Raw genomic sequence first — 22,984 nt, forward strand, 5'->3', positions numbered from 1 at the left:
GGAATAAATGGCAATCCTATCTACCTTTTTCAGAAAAGAATAGAATCTCCAGATTTGGGTAAGCGCCCCTGTAGGAAGAGGCACACAGCCTCTGTGGTCTTAGCAGATGTCGTAAAACAGCAGACACTCCTGTGGCGTCTCCTCAGGCGCTTGCCACCATTATTATCAGATTCCCTGATTTAGCAGTAGCCGAACATGCTCAGAAAAATTGTAATTTTTCTGAGGTCATTCAAGGGTAAGTTTTGTTACTCTAAAACATGCCTGCAAACATTTTCTTAAAGGGCTTGATAACAAATGTTTTAGGCTTTGTGGGTCACAATTCTTCAGCTCTGCTGTTTTAGCACAAAAGCAGCTACAGGCAGTATATAAATGAACTCATGTGGCTGTGTGCCAATAAAACTTTATTTATAAAAGCAGACAGCTGGCTGGATTTGGCCTGCAGCTTGCTGACCCTGCTCTAAATCATTATTTGTAGAGAGGGAATAACCATGTGATGTATTGTAAAAGCAGCTAATCCAGATGACTAAAAATATTTTGACCTTCAAAACAGGCAAGCAAACAAATCTGGTCATTTGGAAAAAACAATACTGCAATTTAGGAAACACACCCATTTGGGTTCTGGTCCCATCATGCACTGGTGTGTAAGCAGAAAGCTCACGTTCCCTCTAAGGAAGAGCATATCCATTTGCAGATTGGGCTCAGGCATCAGAATTGGACCAGTTCCTTTCTCTCTGACCAGTTTTCACACAAATCTGCCTACATCCCCCAAAGCGTGAAGTAACTTAATAATAAGAGGAATGCATTGGAGTGATGTGGCCTGTGGTGGTGTATGTTCCATAGGCACCTGGTAGAGTGTGTATTCTGCTGTTGTCGGAGAAATGTGATGGCTCCTGTTGGTTGATGATCGTGTTGGTTCTTAATATCCTTGCTGATCTGTCTAGCTGTTCTATTGATTGTTGAAGTCTCCAACTATAATTGTGGATGTCTCTATTTTGCCTTGCCTTGTAGTTGTATAAATTTTGGCTTTATATATTTTCCTGCTCTGTTGTTTGATGCATACATGTTCAGGATTGCTATCTCTTCATTTGGAGTTGATGCTTTTTCATTATGTAATATCCATCTCTGTGGTAGTTTTCTTTGTTCTGAGGTCTACATTATCTGTTAACAAGCCACTCCTGCCAGCCTGCTTGCTTGGTTGCTTTCTTGCATGCTTGCTTTCAGAGAGAGAGCACACACATGCATGAGTGGAAGGGGAGGGCAGAAGGAGAGGGAGAGAAAGAGTCTCCAGTAGACTCTGAGCTGCATGCAGAGCCTGATGTGGAGCTTGATCTCATGACCCTGAGATTATGACCTGAGCTGAAATCAAGAATTGGACTTTTAACCAGCTGAGCCACCCAGGTGCCCCAACTCCTGCTTTCTTTTGATTAATGTTTGTGTGACATGTCTTTTTCATCCTTTTACTCTCTACTTGTTCCATTGTTAGATTTGAAGTAAGTTTAGATTACATATGGTTGAATCATGTTTTTAAATCTCTGTTGTCTTTTTTTCTCACCATCATCTGCCTCCTGAGCACAAAGAAGGCTCAGAATTTGACCCAGCATGTCAGGCCACACCATTGTGTTGTGGCCCACTCCTGGCCTGTCCCATCTGCTCCTTCCTGCACAGGGCCCTGGTATATGACACAGTGTCGTGGAACAGAGCCGTGCCCTTGATTGTGAACTTGCTTTTGTTCTGGTCCAGTGTCAGGCCTCCTGGGTGAGCCTTGGAGAGGAGCATGCTCCGACTGTCTTGATGCCACCCCATTTGTGTGTGTGTGTGTGTGTGTGTATACTCACACACACGTGCCACCCTTATGACACATAGGAAGTCCCTCTCCCCTTGGATGCGTGGCCGATGTGTAGCACACAGGGTCATCCCGGAACTGGGAGCGGTAAAGCTGATTGACAGCAGACACTGTTTCTCAACTGAGTCATGATTGTGGAGGGAATTCACCTGAGCAGGTCATGATGGGGACTGAGGGCAGGGCATACAGAACAGACCCAACAAGGGAGACAACAGAAGGCAGGGCCCTTGCCATTGCCCCTGGGTGGGTGTGTCCAGATCGCTGCAGAGCTGGTGGTCTCACTGGCGTCACCTGTGACTTTGCTGGGATGTGGTGGACATTTGGTCCTCACCTTTGCTGGAGGGTTAACTGCCTCTCAACACAAGTCACCCTCCTCACGAAGGGAAGCACAGGGAGCTGTACCCGTTGTCAGCAAAGCACTTAAACTTTGAGCTGAGATTTGGCGGCAACATTTCATTCCATTTTTAGAAAGGACTTTGTTATATGAGAACATTTTTCTCAGTTGTAATGTTTGAACCAGTACCAGTGGCCCTTAAAATGGATTGCTTTATTATTAGAAGACGTCATGATGAGCTTAAACACACAGAGGTGTGTCTCAGTCCATCTGAGGTCTGATGGGCAGAGTGGGTGAGGCTGGGGCAGCCGGCGCCTTCTGGCTCACGTGAGCCGCATTCTAAGAATTATTTATAAAATGAGCAAAACCTAACAAAATGACCTGCCCTGCTATAGTATTTATAAGGAGATCCATACAAATGAAAGTGGAAGTCCTTCAAAATTAAAGATACGCGTGCAAGTGCACACAGTTTGCTGTACGGTTTGTGGCTGTTCCTGCACACTGCCTGTGGCCTGTCTCGGGCCCTGGCATTGAGGTGGGCCCTTCGGGACCAGGTGCAGGCAGAGCAGGGACGCCTGAGAGGAGTATGTTTTGGTCGATGGGCCAGAGCTGGTCCTGGGCCTGTCGCTCACTGTCGGTGGCCTGGGTGAGGTCTCTGACTTCCCGGAGATTGGAGACGTGTGAAGTCTCCTGTTGAGTCCGTCTGTACAGCGAGGATCCTACTTACCCTGGAGTTGTCATGAGGATTGTATGCACTTACAGATGTAGATGTAGCACAGACCTGCACTCACCAGGGCCAGGCTTGCTGCTCTTACCACGCTCCCAGCATAGAGCCAGTGTGTCAGCTTTACACGGTGCGAGCACGTGGGGCCCCCTAAGGACACACAGGCGGCCCTGGACACCACAGGCAGAGCCGTCCTCAGGGAGCTGGGACCTAGCAGGGAGGCAGAAAAATGACGACGTGTGTGCATGTGTGTGTGTGCACACTGTGATCACAGAGGGGGCCCGTGTGCTGAGGAGGCGGCTGGGAAGGAGGAGACCCTGGCAGGTAGCGGGTACCCATGTGTGGGGGTGTGTGTATGTGGTGTGTGTGTGCCTGGTGTTGTGTGTGTGTCTGGCGGGATGTGCAGTATGCACGTGGGTGTCTGCTAGTGTGTCTGAGGGGTGGCAGTAGGTTCCAGGTCACTGTGGCTAGAACTTCCTTTACACGCCAGCAGGTCAGGTAGGGGCTGCATGTCCCGGCGGCACCTGATAAATTCATTCCCTGCTACTTTGAGATCCATAGTGCATTGGATACGTGGTAGAATTTATCATCAGGGGAGAGGAGCGGTCAGAGTGAGTGTCACATTTGAGATCAGTTTATAAAATGTTTAACGGTGTAAAATAAAAGTATCGAGTATTGAAAATATATGGTTTTCTTTCTCCAATTTGGTTGAAAAGGTGCCTTTTCTCCTGTATTTTTCTTTACTTTGCATTTGCTTAGTTTTTACAGCATCGCAAACATTGATACTCCTTAAAATTTCAATTCTAAGCTTCAACTCCGTTGCCCTAACCTAGACACGTTGCCCGCATGGTGACAACGCCGGGACGGGAGGCAGGTTCATGTCGCGGGCAGGGGAAGGAAAGGAAGAAAGGCTCGCCACGGACCTGGGTGTCCTCCCACCCTGTGCTCTCCCCCGGCCCGCGGCAATCGTCTGGGTGCCATGACCTGCCACCACACCGCCCCGGCGTCCCCTTTGAACGCAGGTGGCCCTTCTTGCACTTGGGCCTTCCCTTGCCCGTACCTGACCCTGGACGTGACTGTGCCGATCCACGGCGGGAGTGTCGTCCATCCGAGCAGCGCGTCTCCCAGGTCTGTGTTGATGGCCAGCTGGGCCTGAACAGCTGTTCTCCGGGCTTCGGTGCCTGGGAAGGGGGTGACACCGTATTTCTGCGCTGGATTCCAAGTCAGGCCTTTTCAAGACCAGGAGTCGCGGAAACCGTAGCCAGGTGAAGAGAAGGAGTGGCCGGAGGGAGGGCTGCGTGTCCCCAAAGGCACGGCCGGGGGAGCAACCAGGTGAAGGTGAGCTCAGAGCCAGCTGGCCGCAGCCTCCCGACGCCGGCCCGCTGTTTGTGGGCCCTCGGGGTGAAAGGTTTTCTTAAATATCGAAGCCCGACCGGTGTAGGTTGGGCCAAGCCTGGGAGGGAACGCATGTTCTCACAGCTCTGCTGACTCGCCCGGCAGGTCGTAGGCGTCTTTTCAGATGCCGGCTTTTGAGTTGCTGCGTGGTGGCCCTGAGCTCTGGCATCCCCAGCAGGTGCCCAGCTCCCGGGGAGCGTGCCCAGACAGCGTGTCCCTTGTTTAAAACTTTTTTTGTCTGGTTGTGTAGTGACATATTCTTGGGAAATTCAGTTTGAGGACACAGGAAATTATATATATATATATATATATATATATATATATATATATATATTTTAATTTTTATTTATTTATGATAGTCACACACAGAGAGAGAGAGAGAGAGAGAGGCAGAAGAGACACAGGCAGAGGGAGTAGCAGGCTCCATGCACCAGGAGCCCGACGTGGGATTCGATCCCAGGTCTCCAGGATCGTGCCCTGGGCCAAACGCAGGCACCAAACCACTGCGCCACCCAGGGATCCCGGGAAATTATATTGATATGAGTTATGGTCAAAGCCATCGCGAGTGAGTCGGATTTCTTGATGGTTTTGTGAACATTCCGTCACCGTCTGAAGAAGGAGGCTGCGAGGTCAGCCAAGGCCGGGAGCCTGGGGAGCTGGAGTGAGGTGAGGGGACAGAGCAGGGCTGGTGGGACCAGGTGGCCAAAATCACAGCATGTTCTATGGAGAAGTCATGGGTCTGTGTGGCAGCCCAGCGCCCCCCCCAGGGTGGGGAGCAGGTGGACAGTGGAGGTCAGAGGTCAGGGTGATGAGCAGGAGCAGGTGACCATGTGGCGGGGCCTGCTCTTCCAGGAGCCAGCAGTGGGGCACAGTGGCCCCCAGACCCTCCCCCAGCTCTGCACGCACACACGTGAGCACACAACAGACACCCACACCCAGAGCCCCGAGAGGGTTCCCACGGCCGAGGAGCCGGGGAAGAATGGGCAGGGCGATCTGTCGGCACGCGGCAGCTCGGAGGGTGTCGGGTGGCATCGGGATGTGTGATGCTCCATCATCCTCTCTCATCTTGTCTGGAGACCCCCCCCCTCCACGCACCCCATTCAAGGCAGGGCTCCCTGAGCTGGGACGTGCTGGCTTTCCAGCGCTCCTTTCTCAGGGTGGCTGTGGCCCCAGCAGCCGGGTTAGGTCACAACTTCCGTCCTGTTTCAGGGGTGGCGTCACCACCGTCTCAGGAGTTCTTAGAATCACCAATAGAAAGGTCATTTTAGCGTAGTATTTCAGCATCGTAGAGCGGCTTTGTAAACTGTACCATGACATCATGAATCTCTACAAGGCTGTTTTAGGATTTGGCTGAACTTGGGATGAAAATCTTGAAGTTCTGTTGGGGGCATCTGTGCTTATTTACTCCAACAGACGTTTAGAGTGTTTGCTGTATGAGGGCGGTCGTGCAGGTGCGGGGATGAGACTGGGGGAGGCCCCAGGGGGAGCGGGGACAGCGCTCTGGGGCCCGCACCCCAGGCTCCTGCAACACTTTGCTGGGAGGTGGGTGGTGGGAAGGGCTCCGAAGCTGCCCCCAGCCTGGGGTGTTGCCAACCTGCGTGGTGAGCAGCAGGGTGTCCCAGCACCATCCAGGCAGCTCCCAACACAGTGGGAGAGGCCAGGAAAGATTGTGACACATTTGCCTCTGCATGCACTGGGAGAGGGGGAGGGACGAGGGGTGCACGGTGGGGGGTGGGGTCGGGCTGGGGGTGGAGGGAAGAAGTCAGGCAGGGCTCCTGGGAGGATGGTGGGCAGATGCTGCCGGGAAGGATGTCTCTGGAAAGGGGCAGCACACTAGAAAGGATGGGTTTGGATTTTTTTTTTTAAGATTTATTCAGGCAGCCCCGGTGGCGCAGCGGTTTGGTGCCGACTGCGACCTGGGGTGTGATCCTGGAGACCTGGGATCGAGTCCCACGTCAGGGTTCCCTGCATGGAGCCTGCTTCTCCCTCTGCCTGTGTCTCTGCCTCTCTCTCTCTGTATGTGTCTCAATAAATAAATAAAATCTAAAAAAAAAAAAGATTTTATTTATTCATGAGAGACAGAGAGAGAGAGGCAGAGATACAGGCAGAGGGAGAAGCAGGCTCCCTGTGGGGAACCTGACGTGGGACTCGATCCTGGGACCCCGGGGTCACGCCCTGGCTGATAGCAGGTGCAAAGCCACTGAGCCACCCAGGGGTCCCCTGAGTTTGGATTTAGCAGGTTGGGCATGAGGCACCCATGGGACAGGCACACGTGTACATGGGACCTGGGGGTCTCCGATGTGGGAGGGTACTGGGGGGGCCTGCCTTTCCTCTGCACCCCCGGGAGTGGCCTTAGTTTCCTTCTGTGTTTTCTGTTTAAACAACAGGTCGCTAAGCACAGTGATGCCCCAGGGCAGTGGTTCTCTACTGGGGCCGGTGCCCCCAGGAGACCCTGGCCAACCCCTGCAATGTTGGGGGTGCCCTGGGCATTTGCGGGGGAGCCCGGGATGCGGCTCAGATCCAGCAGTGGCCGGATGGCCGCAGCACGAGAGGTGCCTGAAGGCCCTGGGTGCAGGAAGCTTTGTGGCTTCCAGCCTCATCGTGTCTGTGGGGGTACCTGCCGATCCCAGAAGCCTGCGCCCCTCGAGAGCTTTCAGGAGGAGGTGTCAGGTGGTTACTTTTATAAGGTGAGAGGTGACTCCCGTGAGCCTGGGCCACTGCTCCGGGGCTGCGATCAGCTCGAAGGATGCGGTGATGAGTAAGATCGGGGGTGAGTCTACCCGAGGGGTGCTCAGGGCGTCACAGGCCCGGCTCAGGCGGGACGGCGCTCCTGGTGGTGGGCTGTGGGGCGGCCAGGCTGGAGGGTGGGCCAGCCTGAGCCCTGGGCCCCCACGTCCTTGCCTGGCTGGTCCCGCCAGGGTGTGTTGCTACCAAAGACTTGGCCGCCAGCCAGGTCCGCTCCAGCCTGGAAGTGACCTTTGCTCAAGGCAGGACCTCTGACCTCTCTTCTCACCGCCTGCTCTTTTACAGACGGTTCTTTTTTGTTCTAGCCTCTCTTACAGTGCGAGATGAGGCAAAATGCAGGCAAACTCTAGAGACGCTAGGCTAATCTCGGGTAGAAGTGAACGTGCCCCCCACCTGGTCCCCACCGTTAACTCTTTGCAAGGCATCCCTCCGTTTCCCGGTCCAGGGCTAATGCTCAGCGTGTCCAGCAGGTGGAGGATGCCCGCACGGGGCCGCTGTGATTCCCCCTGGGCCCCCCTCGGAGCAGACTGGGGGAAGTAGGGGACGCTCTGTGTCCTGCGGGCCTTGCAGGCGTCTCCTCGTTCTCGGTGGAGCTCTTTGCCTCCTAGAGATGGGAGTTTGGAGGAAGAGGGCCTCCTGCTCATGAGCTGCACATGTGCAGTGAACTGGAGAGGAAACGAGTGTCCGGGCCCTGGAGGCTGGTCCTCTGCTGAGCGCAGACAAGGGGGACAGAGGGGAGGACCCCTCTGACCCCCGACCTTAGGTAACTTTTTTTTTTTTTTAAAGATTTTTTTTTTAAATTTATTTATTCTTGAGAGATAGAAGGAGAGACAGAGCCAGAGACACAGGCAGAGACACAGGCAGAGGGAGAAGCAGGCTCCATGCACTGGGAGCCCGACGTGGGATTCGATCCCGGGTCCCCAGGATCGCGCCCTGGGCCAAAGGCAGGCGCCAAACCGCTGCGCCACCCAGGGATCCCCTTAGGTAACTTCCTGAGATCCGTGTTAGCGTGACACCATCATCCGCATGCACGGTCGTGAAATGCAGGCTCAGCCAGTGGCTCAGGTGCTCCCCCACCTCCAGCCAGCTGAGCCCCCTCCGCGTCCCCGTCCCCGTCCAGCAAGCCCTGCTTCCTGTGTTCCCGCGAGGGGCAGCCACAGGCTGGGCCCTGCGCTCTGTTCCTGCCAGTCCTCAGGGAGAGGGGTTTTCCCCTCCCTGCCGATCTCTGTCCCTCTTGGGAGAGGCCGGTTCTGTGTCTTCCTGCATATGTGCTCTGTGGGAAGTGATGCGCGTGTGGAATAGTACGTCCTGCTTGCACACGCTGGTCTTGTCTCACCCGAGGAGCCCCAGAGCCCCTCCCTGTCTTGTCCCTCGTCCCGTCCTGTCCCCCACGTTTCACTTACCCAGGGGCAGACCAAGGCAGACCAGGCCTCCCTCTGCCCAGAGCCTCTGAGCTCCCGCTCACTGGTGGAGGCTCCCCCAGGCCTGTGTCCCTCCGTCCCGACCTTCCATCCCGGTCCCTCCCTGGGCTCCTGCTTCTTGGCCAGGACACCTTCTGAGCAGCATTCTGGCCCCATTCCAGTCCCTGCCCTGACCCTGAGCCCATCCCCACCGCGTCCAGCCCTGCACTGTCACCCTGACATCAGCTCGATGTGCTCCCTCTGTGATGGTTTCCCCCAGAAGGTGTGGGCAGGCGGGACTGGGTCCGCGGCGGGGACAGGGTCCGGCGCCTGGGGAGTACCCGAGTGAGCGGAGGCTGCAGGGGTCCCAGAGGCCTAGTCCCCTCACAGCTGTGTGCGATGAAACGGATTCAGGGGACCACCCGGGGGCGCTCGGGCACTGGCGCAGCAGGTGGGGGTGGCATCGGGACATCTCCCGTGTCCCCCTTCGGTTTGGAGGCTGTCAGGCCAGCTAGCACGGGTAGGAATTATTAACGTGCAGACTGTCTCTCAGATGGGTTATCCTGTGAGTCAGGTGTGACTGTTGTCTTCACCTCTTACGTGGTTTCTTAAGCCGCACTGTGTGAGTACTGAGAAGCACAGCCCTCCTAGTTATTGTAATATCATCTCCACTGTTTCTCATCAGGCAGGCCCAAGTGTGGTAGTGACCCCCCGGGGGCCTGGGGGATCCTGATGCCTATTCTCCGCCATCTGAGATCTCTGAGATCTCCCTGTGAGTGTTTGATCGTAAGTGGTGGATCCCTGACTCCTCCCACCACACTCCTGAACCATCCCTGCGGTGAGCCTGGCCTGCCACCCAGGCGGACAGACACCTGGCTTCTCCTGCAGGAGGCGGGGCCAGGGGGAGGAGGGGTGCCAGGATACATTGGTGTGGACTTGGGGGGGCTCAAAGGAGGCAGGCCAGCACCCATGGGATTGAGGAGGCTGTGGGATGGGAGCTGGTGGCAGGGAGCCTGGGGGGCTGGCAGCAGTGGGCGGCGGGGGTGGGGGGGTAGATGGGCGCCCAGGAGGGAGGGAGAAGATGGGTGCTCAGGAATGAGCGAGAGGACAGGCGCCCAAGAGGGAGGCCGCGGTGAGAGGCTTGGCTGAGGGTAGGGTGCCCAACAGCAGGGCCCTGAGCCACCCTGGCCACAGACGCCTGGTGCATCGGAGCACATGCTGCCCTCCAAGGCCCACTTCTGGTTCCTCTGCAAAAAGCTCTCTTCCCCTGACCTGGCCACATCTGGCCTGGCGGGACCACCCTCCTGGCCCATCGAGGCCCGTTAAGGCCAGGTCCATCCGCACGCTGCCTTCCCCGTCTTAGAACTTGGCCTCTGCAGGCAGTGACTTCAAAAACGACGACGTGGAGTTGCTGAAGTGCCACAGCAGGAGTTTTCCATGAGCTGCTACAAAAATAGAGCACTTCGGCCCCATTGCAGGTCTTATAGCCAACTTGTGACTAAACCACAAATTATAACGCTCTTCTGTGTAAAAATAGATCGTAAATCCTAACGGCAGTTCGCAGATGCACTTCCGGGAGGCAGCCGGTGCAGAGGGGGCTTGATGTCCTGGGTCTCGCTCCCTGCCCCCCAGGCTCCGGGTTTAGTTACCACCTGCCAGCTCCCACCCCCAGCCGGGTACAAGCACAGCAGCTCCACGGGGCGGCCTCCTCCTGGGTTTCCCTGCAGTGCGCAACATGGACCGCCATCCTCCCCCAGGCCCTTGCAGGCCTTCACCTCCCACATCTGTCCCGACCCCCCAGGCCTTTCCAGAGCCTCTGGCCACCCCTGGCCTCCGCCTCAGTGGGGAGCACACCGGCAGCCCTGGGTCCTGCTCATCCGGGACGCGCCGTGTGCTTCCTTCCTGCTTGGATCCCCGAGGCAGACTGAGGACAGTCTCTGCGTCTTGAACACCTTCCCCCAAACTTAGCACAGTAGCTGGCCCGAGGAGTCAGCTGAGTGGGTCATTTGAGAGGTTGGCAGTCTCTGAGGTTGGTGACTGTGGGATAAAACAGCCCATCTTCCGATAACACGGAGTTTCCAAATTCATTTAGTTCTGCATTTTAAAACTACGAATGATTGCTTTTTTTTTTTTTTTTTTTTTTTTACTTTTGGATTCCTAAGGAGAATATAAAAGCAGACCGGTCCCAGCGTCGTAGAATGCACTTCCTGTGTTCATGTGGCCTCTGTGAAGTGCATGTGACGCATGTGACGTGGTCTTTACAGATGCCTGCTCGGTGCCTATCTCGGAGATTATCACCGTGGAAGAGACGGACACTCGTGGGAAGCACTACGGCAGCGGGAAATGGCAAAAGATGGAGAAGCCCTTCGCTTTCACAGGTGAAGGTGCAAAATCCCTCCCCGTCTTCACTCATCTCACGAAGATTTGAGTGAAAGGCGACCTTTTCATCACCTGTTTGACAAGCTCAGTGTTTCTTTCCTTTTTTTTTTTTTTAATTTTTTAGAAACTGCCTTCTATGATTTTTTTCCAGTATCTACTTTTAGCTGATGTTTTGATCATCTGGTTTCTTACTTTGTTTTTTGTTTTGTTTTTTTAAACATTGGTTAAAAGAACTGAGAAATAGGTCTTTCTCCTAATGCCTGGGAAGTCCCTGGGTCGGCGGGAGGGGCGCGGGGTGCGGGCTGTGCCCTGACCTGCCGCCCGGTCTGTCTCTGCAGTGCACTGTGTGAAGAGAGCCCGACGCCACCGCTGGAAGTGGGCGCAGGTGACCTTCTGCTGTGCTGAGGAGCCGCTGTGTCACCTGTGGCTGCAGACCCTGCAGGAGCTGCTGGACAAGCTCAGTATGTGCATCTGTCTATGCTCCCGGGAAGCGTGTGTGCTCTGGCCTTTGCTGTTTCTCCCACCTTCTGCACAGCTGCCTGTAACCAAGTGCAGCACAAATCTGTGTGACTTTTAAAACTTTACCAACATATGGGTTAGAGGACCAGCCTAGCAGAGTGTGCTGCCCCCACCGTGGCCTCCGAGGCGGGGTGTCTTGGGGCTGCGAGACGAGGCCCAGGTCCCTTGGCTGCTGAGCCTTGGTTTCTATTTCTGGGAAGCAGGGATGGGGACACCTGTAATTCAGGTGAACGTGGGGAGCAAGCCAGGGAACGGGGCAGGGGCGTCTCCACACATCTGGGGTGAGCCCCCAGGTCTGAGGTGCGGACGGGTTGCTGGGTAACGGGAGTCTCTGCCGCTCCGTGGGAGATGGTCTGTGTCTGGAATCCTGTTTCGCGCTCTTTGGTTATAATCTCAAAACATAATCTGGTCAGTTCAGCACAAGCTTTAACCGTAGTATGGAAACAGCATGCGAGGGGGGTGGTTTTCGGTCTTTTTCAATTAATTTGGCATCTGGATCAAAAACGTGCATTATAACTTATTTGAAGGCAGTATTGCCCAGACACCAGCTCTGAGACGCATCCTCACTCCAGAAGGCTCACCTCTGCGTCTTGTTTGGGCGGCAGGACACGTGCTTCTGTGTTTCACCACCTCATCCCGTGGGAGACAGCGCTCCTTACCTGCCCAGGGCGTGGCTGCCGACGTCACCTCGCCTGGCGCACCGTGGGCGCTCTGTCCCGCATGTCCCTCCCGACTTCTGTGCGAGTCTGCCCAGGAGACTGCCTTCATCTCTCGGCCTCCTCCTCGTCCTCACCTGCTCCTTTCCTGCCCCCAGCCCTCGGCCCCACCCCATCCTCTGGTCACTGCCTTGAGAATTTGTGTCTTTAGATTCCGGCTCTGAACCTGCCCCCCGTTAAATCGTGGAGGTTTATTTTCCACCTAACTGCTCTGTAGTTTGAACTCTGTGTTGTCTGTTTAATGCCTGTGCCAAGTAGCATAGACCCAGGCAAGCGCCCCAATCCCGAGCGGGCAGCCCTGGGAGCAGTCACACACTGGGGGCTCCTGAGTGACCAGCATCCACATCCAGAAACAGAACATTGCCGGGCCCTGCAGTCCTCTGCCCGCGGGGTGATCGCTGCCTGGCTCCTGAACAACTGGTGCTTCCTTTTGTGCTTCGTACTGATGCGATTATACCACAGAAGCTCCCGTGTCTGGCTTTTTGGCTCAACGTTGTGGTTGTGGAGCTTATCCATGTCACGGTGTTTGGTGTCAGCCACCCGTCCTGTTGGTGGCATGGTCCTCCACCCGCAACGTGGGTGTGTCTGCGTTGCTGTTCACGGTCATTGGGACAGCTCCGTGCTGCGGCTGTTACACACAGTGCCATTCTGAACATTCTGGTACATGCCTTGTGCTGGACGCATGCTTGTTCTCTTGGCTGTGTGCGTGGGAGTAGACTGGCTGGGGCACGTGGCCTGCATGCATTCAACCTCGTAGGCGCTGTCAGACTGTCCTCCAAACCGGCAGTGCCAGCAGCACTCCCACCAGCAGGGTAGCAGAGTTCTGGTTGCCCCGCATCTTGCTCACACCCTACAAGTTGTAGCTGTCCTGATGGGTGTTAGTAGTCTTGCCCTGTTAATTTGCATTTCCCTGATGGCAACTGAAGCTGAGAAATACGTTCCTATGTTTATGGCCATTTGGAAATCCTCTTTTGTAAGGAGCCTGTTCAAGTCTTCTGTCCATTTTTCTGTTGGGTTGTCTGTCTTAATGTTACATAGATATTCTTTGCATATTATGGATCCAGATCTTTTATTGGATTTACGAATTGCAGGTAACTTCTCTCGTTCTGTGGTTTGCCTTTTGACTCTGCTGATGAACAGACATCCTTGACTTCAGTGTAGTTCTGTTTCTCTCTCTCTTTTTCCCTCTAGTTTAATTTGGGTCCTGTTTGACATCTTTGTCTACTCCAGGGCCATAAAGATATTTTCTCCTCAAAACTTTGTTTTACCTTTCACATTTAGACCCTCAGTCCATCCAGAGTTGTTTTTTGTGCGTAGTATAGGGTGAGGGGTCAAGGGTTATTTGAATAGAGGTTCCTGCTCGACCCCCTGCTGTCGATGGGAAGGACAGTCCTTTCCCCGGCCGCTCTGCAAGGCCGCTATGTTGATCTTCACTTACTGCTTCTGTGTAGAACTTGGATTGAATTTCACTCAGCATCCGATGACTTTGCTAAATTCACTTATTCATTTCAATGGATTGATGATTCTTCTGGATTTTCTTTGAGAGAATCATATCACCTGGGAATAATGACACTCCTGTTTCATGCATCTTCTTTTTCTTTCTTGACACTTCTCCCCTGTGTGGGTCCCAGCAGGGAAGGTCATCTCAGTCCTGCTCTCAGGGGGCGATTTTCAACATTTCACTGTCAAGAATGATATTTCTTGGGTTTTTAATAGATTAAAAAAACATATTAAGGGGACAGCTGACAGAGCAGGTCTCTTGATCTTAAGATTGGAGTTCAAGCCCCACGCTGGGCAGAGATTACTTAAAAAATAAAAATTAAAAAAATTTTAAAATGAGGAAAAAAACATATTAGGGAAGATCTTTTCTAATTCCTAGCTTTCTAGACTTTGTTTTTTTCTCAAAGCACGGCTGATTGTTGAATTTGACAAATGCTTTTTGCATCTCTCTAGGCACTGGTGTTATTGTCTTCTTTTTGAGTTAATGTGTTAAGAACATTGGTTTCTCTTGTGTAAAAGCCGTTGTATTCCCATGGAACCCACTTGGGCATGACCTGTCAACTCTTTTTACGTATTTCTGGAGTTGACTGCTGATTCTTTGTTCGGGATTTCTGCGCCTTGGCTCAGGGGAGAAATAGGGCCATGTGTGAGTCTCTGGCAGCGTCCTTGTCTGGTTCTGCTATCAGGTGTTCGTGGCCCCGTGTGGGAGCTAAGGGGTGCGCCTTCCTTCTGTGGAAGCGTTTGTATGGTATCGGGGCTGTGGTTTTCCTTAAATCCCTGGAGGCAAGTCTTTGTGAGGTTTTCATCAATGACTTTGGTTTCTTCATTAAGTATCAGAGAACTCAGATTTCCTGTTGCTTCCACCAGCTTTGGTAAATTGTATTTTTTTTTTAATTTTTATTTATTTATGATAGTCACAGAGAGAGAGAGAGAGAGAGAGAGGCAGAGACACAGGCAGAGGGAGAAGGCAGGCTCCATGCACCGGGAGCCCAATGTGGGATTCGATCCCGGGTCTCCAGGATCGCGCCCTGGGCCAAAGGCAGGCGCCAAACCACTGCGCCACCCAGGGATCCCGGTAAATTGTATTTTTTGAGAAAATCTGTCCATTCATCCAAGTTTACAAATTCATTTTTAAGAAGTCCTTTCACTTTCCTTATAATATGTGCAGACTCTGGAGTCCTGTTCCCTTTCTCATTCCTGATAATTAGTGATTTGTCTTCTCTCCCTTGGTCTGTAGCAGCTTTATGAGGGAATTGTCAATTTTATGAATCTTTTCAAAGAATCAGCTTTCAGCTTTGTTGATTTTCTCTGCCGTACCTTCCCCTCAGCATTTTATTATGAAGGTTTTTAAGCATACAGAAAAATTGCAAGAACTGTACCAGAAGCACACATTCCCACTGCCTAGATTCTGCAGCGGTTGATGGTTTGCGGCCTCTGCTTTGTCAGCATCTGTGTCTCTATCTGTTTTTTAATTGTGCTCTTTGCTGAGTTTCAGAGTAAGTCCCGGATGTGGGGTCCTTCACCTTTTTTTTTTTTTTTTTTAAGATTTTATTTACTTATTCATGAGAGGCAGAGAGAGAGAGGCAGAGACACAGGCCAAGGGAGAAGCAGGCTCCCTGCGGGGAACCCGACGTGGACCCGATCCTGGATCCCAGGATCACGCCCTGAGCCGAAGGCAGACGCCCAACCGCTGAGCCACCCAGGCGTCCCATGGGGTGCTTCACCTTTAAACACCTCACAGGCACCTCATGAGCTAGAGAGTTCTGAGCTAGAACTCCCGTGCGGTGGGGTGGACAGATCGTGAGTTGAAATCAATGGTGCTGGACATACACCCGCACAGCTGTGTTGCCCAACCCCCTGGGAGACTTTTCTCAGGATCCTTCCTGTCAGTGCAGGGACAGCCACCAACCACGTGGATGGAATCACAGCACCGCGGCCCCTTCCAGGAGCGCTTTTAGGCTTTGAGATGGATGCGCGTTGGTTAGTACACCAGTACTTTGTGCTTTTTTATTGCCGAATAATTCTCCATCGCGTAGCTAGACCACATCTGCTAGGTCAGCCTCCAGACATTCGGGGTGCTTTCTCTCTGCGGCTGTCGTGAATGGCACCGCTGTGAACTTCCACTCGCAGGATTTTGCCTGGATTTAGGTTTTCAGTGTTCTTGGGTATATACTTTCTTGCAACTTTTATTGATTTGTTCCTTAAAGTTTTTTTTTTTTTTTTGAGTATCAGAATCAATTTGAAGTGGCCTCAACAGAAATGTAGGAGTTACTGTAAGAACATAGGTGTGATGAGAACATAGGAACATAGGAGTTCTCTGCAGGGAACTCAACCGGGGGCTGGGGTCTGTCTGCATCTCACGGTCCATCTGTCTCTCCATCCATCCCCGTGTCGGCCTCTGGCTGTGCCTGTCTGTCTGTCTCTTCCTGTTCTCTGCAGATTCATGTTCCTTCAATCGAGGAAGGCGAGGCTGTTCCCACCTTCCAGAGTTAGATTCGTAGGATGCTTCCTTGGGAGCCAGCATCCGTCTCAGGCAGTATCGTAAGCCTGGGGCTGCTCACGCAGCCGCTGGTAGATACACAAAGCTCCTGCCCATTCACACAGGCTGTCGCTTCCCTCTCCATCGACTAGGAAGCTCCTTAGCACCGTTCAGTAACTGAAACACACTTTTTACCGGGTGATACCATGTAGAGTTCTCAAACCACAGTAGTTTGGTTTTGTTCAGTAACATGGTCCTTCATGTTGAGTATTTGTTGCATCCACTGTGACTTACACATTGTTGTTGTTTCGTAGCATCGAGACCAAAGCATCTACTGGTGTTTATCAACCCATTTGGCGGGAAAGGACAAGGCAAGCGGATATATGAGAGGAAAGTGGCCCCGTTGTTTACGCTAGCCTCCATCACCACCGAAATAATTGGTAATGTATAAATTCTCTGTTAAATATATGGGACTAAATTTGAGAATGATTCAAGTGTGGTCACTGGACAAGACTTTCGTCTTACAAGATTATTTTAAGCAAAGTGAAATGTGTTGTTTTATTTTTTATTATTTGTTTTTTAAGATTTTATTTATTCATGAGAGACACAGAGAGGCAGACACAGGCAGAGGGAGAAGCAGGCTCCATGCAGGGAGCCCGATGTGGGACTCGATCCCAGGACCCCAGGATCACGCCCTGGGCCGAAGGCAGACGCTCAACCACGGAGCCACCCAGGTGTCCTGAAACGTCTCATTTTATATACGAGAATGAGAACGACACAGAATAACGAGTGTTATTCCTCCTGGTCTTAACATAAAAAGCACTCAAGAGATACACTAGGAAGATGAAAGGGTAAAGCTCATGGACAGAAAATTCTGGCCAGAAGAAATACAAGCAATTCATGAGACTTGGAAATAATTTCACCCATAGGCGACGCTTGAAGAAACATAATGGGGTGCCCTGTTTGTGGCACCAGGCTTTTAGTACAGACTCTAGAAGCTGGACGTGGAGACAGTGTCCCCCCAACCCCGACCCTGTGCCCTGAGGCCTGTGCACACGTACTGAAGGGCTGCTGGCAGCATGGACAAAGAACCTTAAAAATGAGAGGGTTCGCCCCATATGCTGGGTTTCTTGCTCTTCCTGGGACAGCACTCGGTGCACAGGCACACACAGATGCGCACTCCATGTTTTGTAACAGCAAATGCTGGAGCTGTGTGAACGTCTGCTGACAGGAAATGTGGGGACACGACTGTGCTGTGGACCCGAAGGGCAGCACGTGGGCCTGTGACAGGTCATTACCGAGAACTTTTCACTGGAAAAGAGTGGTTGTGATAAAACAAGACTGGGGTACGAGACGACACTCACTAGAGTTTCTGTTGTGCTGGTTTCTTACGTTGAGTACACAGACTGTAGGCTAACATTTTCTTTTTCTCACGTCTTGAGATATCCTAGAATTTTCTTTGTGTTTAAGTTTTATTTTATTTAGGGACACCTGGGTGGCTCAGCAGTGGAGCATCTGCCTTTGGGCATGATCCTGGAGTCCCAGGAACGAGTCCTGCATCAAGCTCCGTACATCTCTGTCTCTCTCTATGTGTCTCTCATGAATAAATAAATAAAATCTTTAAAAAATTGTTTTATTTAAATTCAACTAATTAAAAATGTCAACATAGCTTGGATAATAAGGAAAATTATTACTCTCAACTAGAAGATGTAATCTCTTTCCAAAGAGTTACTGTTTGTCGGCGCTCAGGTGCCAAGGATGTGACGTCTTAGGCAGCAGAACGTGTCCCGAGGGTGTCACCTTCTACTGAGGTCAGCGTCCCCTCTCCGAAGAGGGACTTCCTGCAGGAAACCCTCCTGAGGATTTTATAGGACCTCAGAAAAGAATTGCTTGCTTTTTATTTTAAATTGGATTCTCAGATTTGAAGGCAGACTGTACAACGTCATGTTATTTCTTCCCACAGTTACTGAACGTGCGAATCAGGCCAAGGAGAGTCTGTATGAGATCAACATAGACAAATACGACGGGTAAGGTTTCTTTTCCCCTGACGTGTAGGTAGTGGGCGGTATCTGGCTTCACCCTTCTGTCTCACTGTGGTTCCCTCCCTGCCCTTCATTTTATTCCGGATTGTAATTGTAGAAAAGTTAGAAACCGCAGCAAAGTTCTGTCCCACCTTCTTCTATGACCTGGAGACCCCCACTGACTGTTGTCCTTCTCCGTCTTACTACCTACGTACACAGATGAACCTTTTCGGAATCCTTTGAAAGTCTACTGCAGACACGGTCTTTTCCCTAAATATTTGCATATTTCCTAAAACCAAGGACATTCTTACAGAACCAGAACACTGTGATAATCCAGGCACCCACACGGACACAGTGTTCTTGCGTCCTCTGGGTCCCGCCGTGTGTCCCACGTTTCCTTTACGGCAGGAAGACACCTGGACCTGCCTCCCTTGGACTCTGTCATGAACACTCTAGTCTCAGACCTGGAGCCGTTCCGCAGCGTTTCTTGGGAAGTTTTTGAGAGTATAGACCAGTTGTTTGTGGCGTCCCTTGGTTTTGGTGTGTCGCATGTTCCCTCTCGTTCGCCCTGGTGGTGTGTGTGCTTGGCTATGTGACACCAGGGGCTGCTGTGCTCTTCCGGCCGGCCTCCCGTGTGAGTCTGCGCCTGCAGCCCCGGGAGGCCGGTGCCCTTGGTCCTGTGCGCAGCTGTCCCCCGGCCCCTGGCAGAGGCAGGCGCACTGGGCAGGTGCTCCGCGAAGGAGCACTCGAGCCCTGGGGAAGGGCGGCTGCCTCTGCAGCGGTGAGGTTCCAGGGAGCTCGCGATCAGGTCCTGAGGACCAAGCGTGTTGGAAGGATCCTCCTGAAAGCCGTGTGGCGAGTACTGAGGCTGTGGGATCAGAGCCAGGCTGAGGCAGGCTGAAGGAGGTTCTGGGCTGTGGGCAGGGCTGGCTGGACGGTGCGGAGGACAGGCACAGAGGGTCAGATGGTCTCCAGCACGTCCGGGGAGAACTGACTGGTTCTTGTGACCTAATCCTACAGAAGACATGCAGGGATTCCTCACCCAAGTGACAGTGACAGTGACAGTGACGTTACCAAGCTGTGAGATAAGGAATTGAAGTTGGTTTTGAAGACAGCAGGGCAGCCAGCGTGGAGAACGCGAGCCGAGGGCTCAGCTGGGCGGGTCGGCCCCTGGCGTCCAGGCAGCGTGAGGGTTAGGGCAGCTCCAGGGCTGCCAGTCTGACCCTGGCCTGTGCCTCACCAGTGGCGTGACCGGGGCCCACGGGGCCACCTCTGAGTGGGGCTCCTGGTGATGAGTGCCCCTGCCTCAGGGCTGTCCCGAGCTGGGGCCTCCAGTAGGCAGCTGTGCCCCCGGGACATCAGACGGTGTGAGAAGCGACCCAGAAGAGAGGTCCCGGGAAGTAGAGGCTGGTCAGTCCCCCTCGAGGACGAGTGGGGCGAAGGGTAGGCAACCGCACCTGGAACAGCAGTGCAGGAGGTGGCAGGGAGCGTCAGCAAGGGTGGGAGCCTGGTGCCAGCTTCCAGAACCCCTGGGGGGTGTGGAGGCCCAGGTCCAGGCAGGTGGAGTGGAGGGAGAGGCTGTTTTGCTTTTGCTTTGTCTGCTTATTTCTTAGCAGTTTGGCCTGAAGAAAAGCACCTGCTTGGGGGCTGAGGAAGAGGGGATGATGAGCAGGGCCCACGGGACACAGCGGGGCGGAGGCTCAGTCCCAGCCCTGGCCTCATGGCCTCTCGGAGCCCAGCCTCCTGTGGCCACAGCGGGAATCGGGGAGCCACTGGCAGCGGGGGAAGAAGCCCCGATGGAGGGAACGGGTGTAAGACCCCAAGTGGTGAAAAACAAAAAATAAAAAAATAAAAAAATAAAAAAAAGACCCCAAGTGGTGGCAGCTGTTGCAGCCCGGGGGACATGGGAGCACAGGGTGGCCGCAGGGAGCACGGGGACGCGTGCCCGGGGCCTAGGTGGGCTCCGGCTTGGCCACACGACCCGCCACCCGGTCGTCCTTCTCAGGACCACCACGACAAGCAGTGGAGAGTGAGGCATTGTGGGGACAGCGGCAGGGACCCTAACCACCCATGTCCCCTGCAGAATCGTCTGCGTCGGTGGAGACGGCATGTTCAGCGAGATCCTGCACGGCCTGATCGGCAGGACGCAGAGGAACGCCGGTGTGGACCAGAACCAGCCCAGGGCAGCGCTGGTGCCCAGCCCGCTCAGGATCGGCATCATCCCCGCAGGTGGGGCACCCCCGCCCTGGGGCAGCAGGCTCAGCTTCCCTTCAGGGTCCTTCTGTTTCTGGAACGGTGATCTTACCCCACACGGGGGCAGATTTCCTGAGGGACAGTTTATGACCAAGTGTTTGAGGGAATCGGGTCCTCCTTCCCCGGACGCCCGCTTCCATGGGCGCTGAGAAGCTGGCAGCCGGGGGACAGTCAGCTGTCGAGGACTGACCAGCTGGCGGGGACGAGGGGACCAGGGGGCGCGGAGACCCAGAGCACATCGAGAGGGAAGGAAGCCCAGGAAGCAGGTGGTTTTCTGGAAGTGGCCTATAGCCCAGACGGGGGGGGTGATGGGGGCCGGGGGCAGGTCACGCACTGGGGCAGGCGCCCTCCTATGTCAGCTGGGGAGGGGTGTGGCTCAGGGTGACTTGTTGTTTTTTTAAGATTTATTTATCTATTTGAGGGGGACGAGGGGGAGAGAATCTCCAGCAGACTCCCTGCCAAATGTGGAGCCTGACGCAGGGCTCGATCCCATGACCCCGAGGTCACCACCTGAGCTGAAGCCAAGAGTCGGACGCCCAACTGACCGCCACCCAGGCACCCTAGCTCAGTGCCCTTTGTCTTTCTAGGAAGTACCTAGTTCTTTGAAAAATCACGGTGCTGAGCTAAGTGAAGCCTGCGCAGTGCTGGTTCGAGGCTCTGCAGACAGCACGGCAGGGAGGAGGCACCTGTGTCCGGCGCCCCGAGTCTGCGCTGCGGCCGCTCGGTCCCGGGCTGACTGTGCGCCAGGCGTGCGTCATGTCATTTCGTTGCCAGGACGGCTCCGTGCAGGAGGTGCCAAGTCACTGGGGGCGTGGACCCGTGCCCGCCCCCCAGCCAGGAGGAGTCTGACACCCCCACACACACACTGGCTATTGTTTGTGTAGTAATCGCGCGTCTTGCTTCTAGCTTCCAGCTTCTTGCCCAAGTCAGGCTTTGTCTTTCGTCTCTGCTCGTGGTCTGTCCCGGGCTACCTGACATTCAGTTTTCTCCCTGCTGAATGCTTCTTCCTCGACGTCCCGCGTGGCCGTTTGCCCACAGCAGCCCTTGTACCTCCGACATTCGGAGGGAGCGCGGGAGCTCCATGAGGACGGACGGAGCCACCGTGTGGGTCCTGGGCCTTGGGGTCACAGAAAACGAGGTGCTGTGGCCTCTGCCCACGCAGGAGACGCCCCCCTCCACAAGGAAACGTGGGTGTAGGAGGGTTTCCATAGCGGGCTTGCTGTGGAGGAGATGGTTCGGGGCAGCGGCTGGGGGGCTTCCCTCGGTGGGCAGTCTAGGGCCCTCTGGGAGGTGACAGGTCGGGGCCCGCTGCGCTGGGACGTGGGTGTGCTGAGGGTCCGCTGGGGCGGGGCGGGTGGGAATGAGCAGGGCCCCGCGTGGCAGGGGCGCCAGGAGTGGGTTAACGGGTCAGGGCAGGGGGCCCAGCTCGCGGCTCAGTCCTGAGGCCACTCGGTGAGCTGCAGCGGGAGGAGGCCCTGGAGGCCGGCGGGCGGTGTCGTCTGGGTGGGCTGCTAAAGCCCACTCCTGTGCCCTGCTCTGGGCAGGCCGGCCGAGCCCCGGGGAGGACACCAGGGTCCTGAGTGGCCATGGGTTGGCCGTGGCTGGGGTGTGGCTTTGCTGCAGAGGCGACAGGAATCAATGGAGTGAGGGTAAAGGAGGCACCGGGGACCCTGCAACGTTGATCTCAGTAACCTGGGGGGGCCGGGACGAGGCACCGGGGTGGGGGCGAGAGTTCTGGTGGAAATTTGAGACGAGGCTCCTGGGGGCCGCAGAACCAGGGTGTGGGGTCTGGATGGCCGGGCAGCCGAGGTGGGTCGGGTGGTCCAGGGCCCAGCTGGTCCTCAGAGCTCCAGCCGCGGAGTCCCGTGCTGGGGTTTCCGAAGTTCAGGCTCTCCACTTAAGATCGAGAGGTAGGGCTGGTGTAGGGCAGGATGTGGTCCCCTCCGCTGTCCTCCTGTCTTGCCCGGTGCTGCACAGCCGTGCCCCCCCGCCTCGGGAGGGACGTTGCTCTGTCTGCCGGAGGCAGAGCTGGAACCACGTCCTGATGCCTGATCTGAGCCAGACCTCGCGTGTCCGGCTGGGACTTCCTTGTGGTAAGGCCTGGGCCGCACAGACGTTTGAGGAAATGATGTCATACCTGAGGGATGAGCTGTTGAAAGTTACAAGGAGGAATGGGGCCGTGGGGCGAGGAGGCCAGGCTGTTTGCGTGGACCCGTCTGCCGGCCCCTCGGCTGTGCCAGGCTGGCCCTGCGAGCTGAAGGCTCCCCGGAGCTCTGGCTCGTTCAGCCGGGGGTTCATGGTGCTCTCTGCACGGGGGCCCTGGGGCGTGGGGAGGCAGACCGCGGGCAAGTGACGCAGAGGGCAGGGCGGTGGCGGGGAAGGGGGCACGCCGGTGGTGGGGAAGGGGGCACGCCGTTACAGACACATGGGGCTCCCGGAGGCCTTTCACGGTGACGCTGGTGGGAGACCTGGAACCTGGTGAGGACAGCCCTGCCTTGGGGTCACGGTGGCTCCTGCAGGGCGCAGGGAGCAAGAGGCGGGGCCGGGCTGGCAGGTGCAGGCGGAGGGTGGTGGGCCCGTGACGGGTCCTGAGCGTAGGCCGTAAGCTGAGCGATGGGCGCCTTTAAAAATCCCTGATCAGGAAAACCGGGCACCTTGCCCGTGCCACCCACACCC

General features: G+C 54.7%; 1 protein-coding gene across 3 annotated transcripts in view; it reads left to right on the forward strand.

Moving 5' to 3' along the window:
- Window positions 1-22,984, forward strand: part of CERK (ceramide kinase) — a 42,450-nt gene that overhangs the window by 7,769 nt on the left and 11,697 nt on the right. For 2 of the 3 annotated variants that reach the window (XM_041755127.1, XM_041755126.1), the window contains 5 exons: window positions 10,706-10,819; window positions 11,159-11,281; window positions 16,349-16,474; window positions 17,998-18,061; window positions 20,139-20,284. In XM_041755127.1, the coding sequence (XP_041611061.1) occupies window positions 10,706-10,819; window positions 11,159-11,281; window positions 16,349-16,474; window positions 17,998-18,061; window positions 20,139-20,284 (573 nt within the window). Of the gene's footprint in view, window positions 1-7,913; window positions 9,214-10,705; window positions 10,820-11,158; window positions 11,282-16,348; window positions 16,475-17,997; window positions 18,062-20,138; window positions 20,285-22,984 lie in introns of those variants that run through there. The other variant, XM_041755128.1, reaches the window with a different exon arrangement.

This window comes from Vulpes lagopus, chromosome 5 (genome assembly GCF_018345385.1).
Source record: "Vulpes lagopus strain Blue_001 chromosome 5, ASM1834538v1, whole genome shotgun sequence".
NCBI lineage: Eukaryota > Metazoa > Chordata > Mammalia > Carnivora > Canidae > Vulpes > Vulpes lagopus.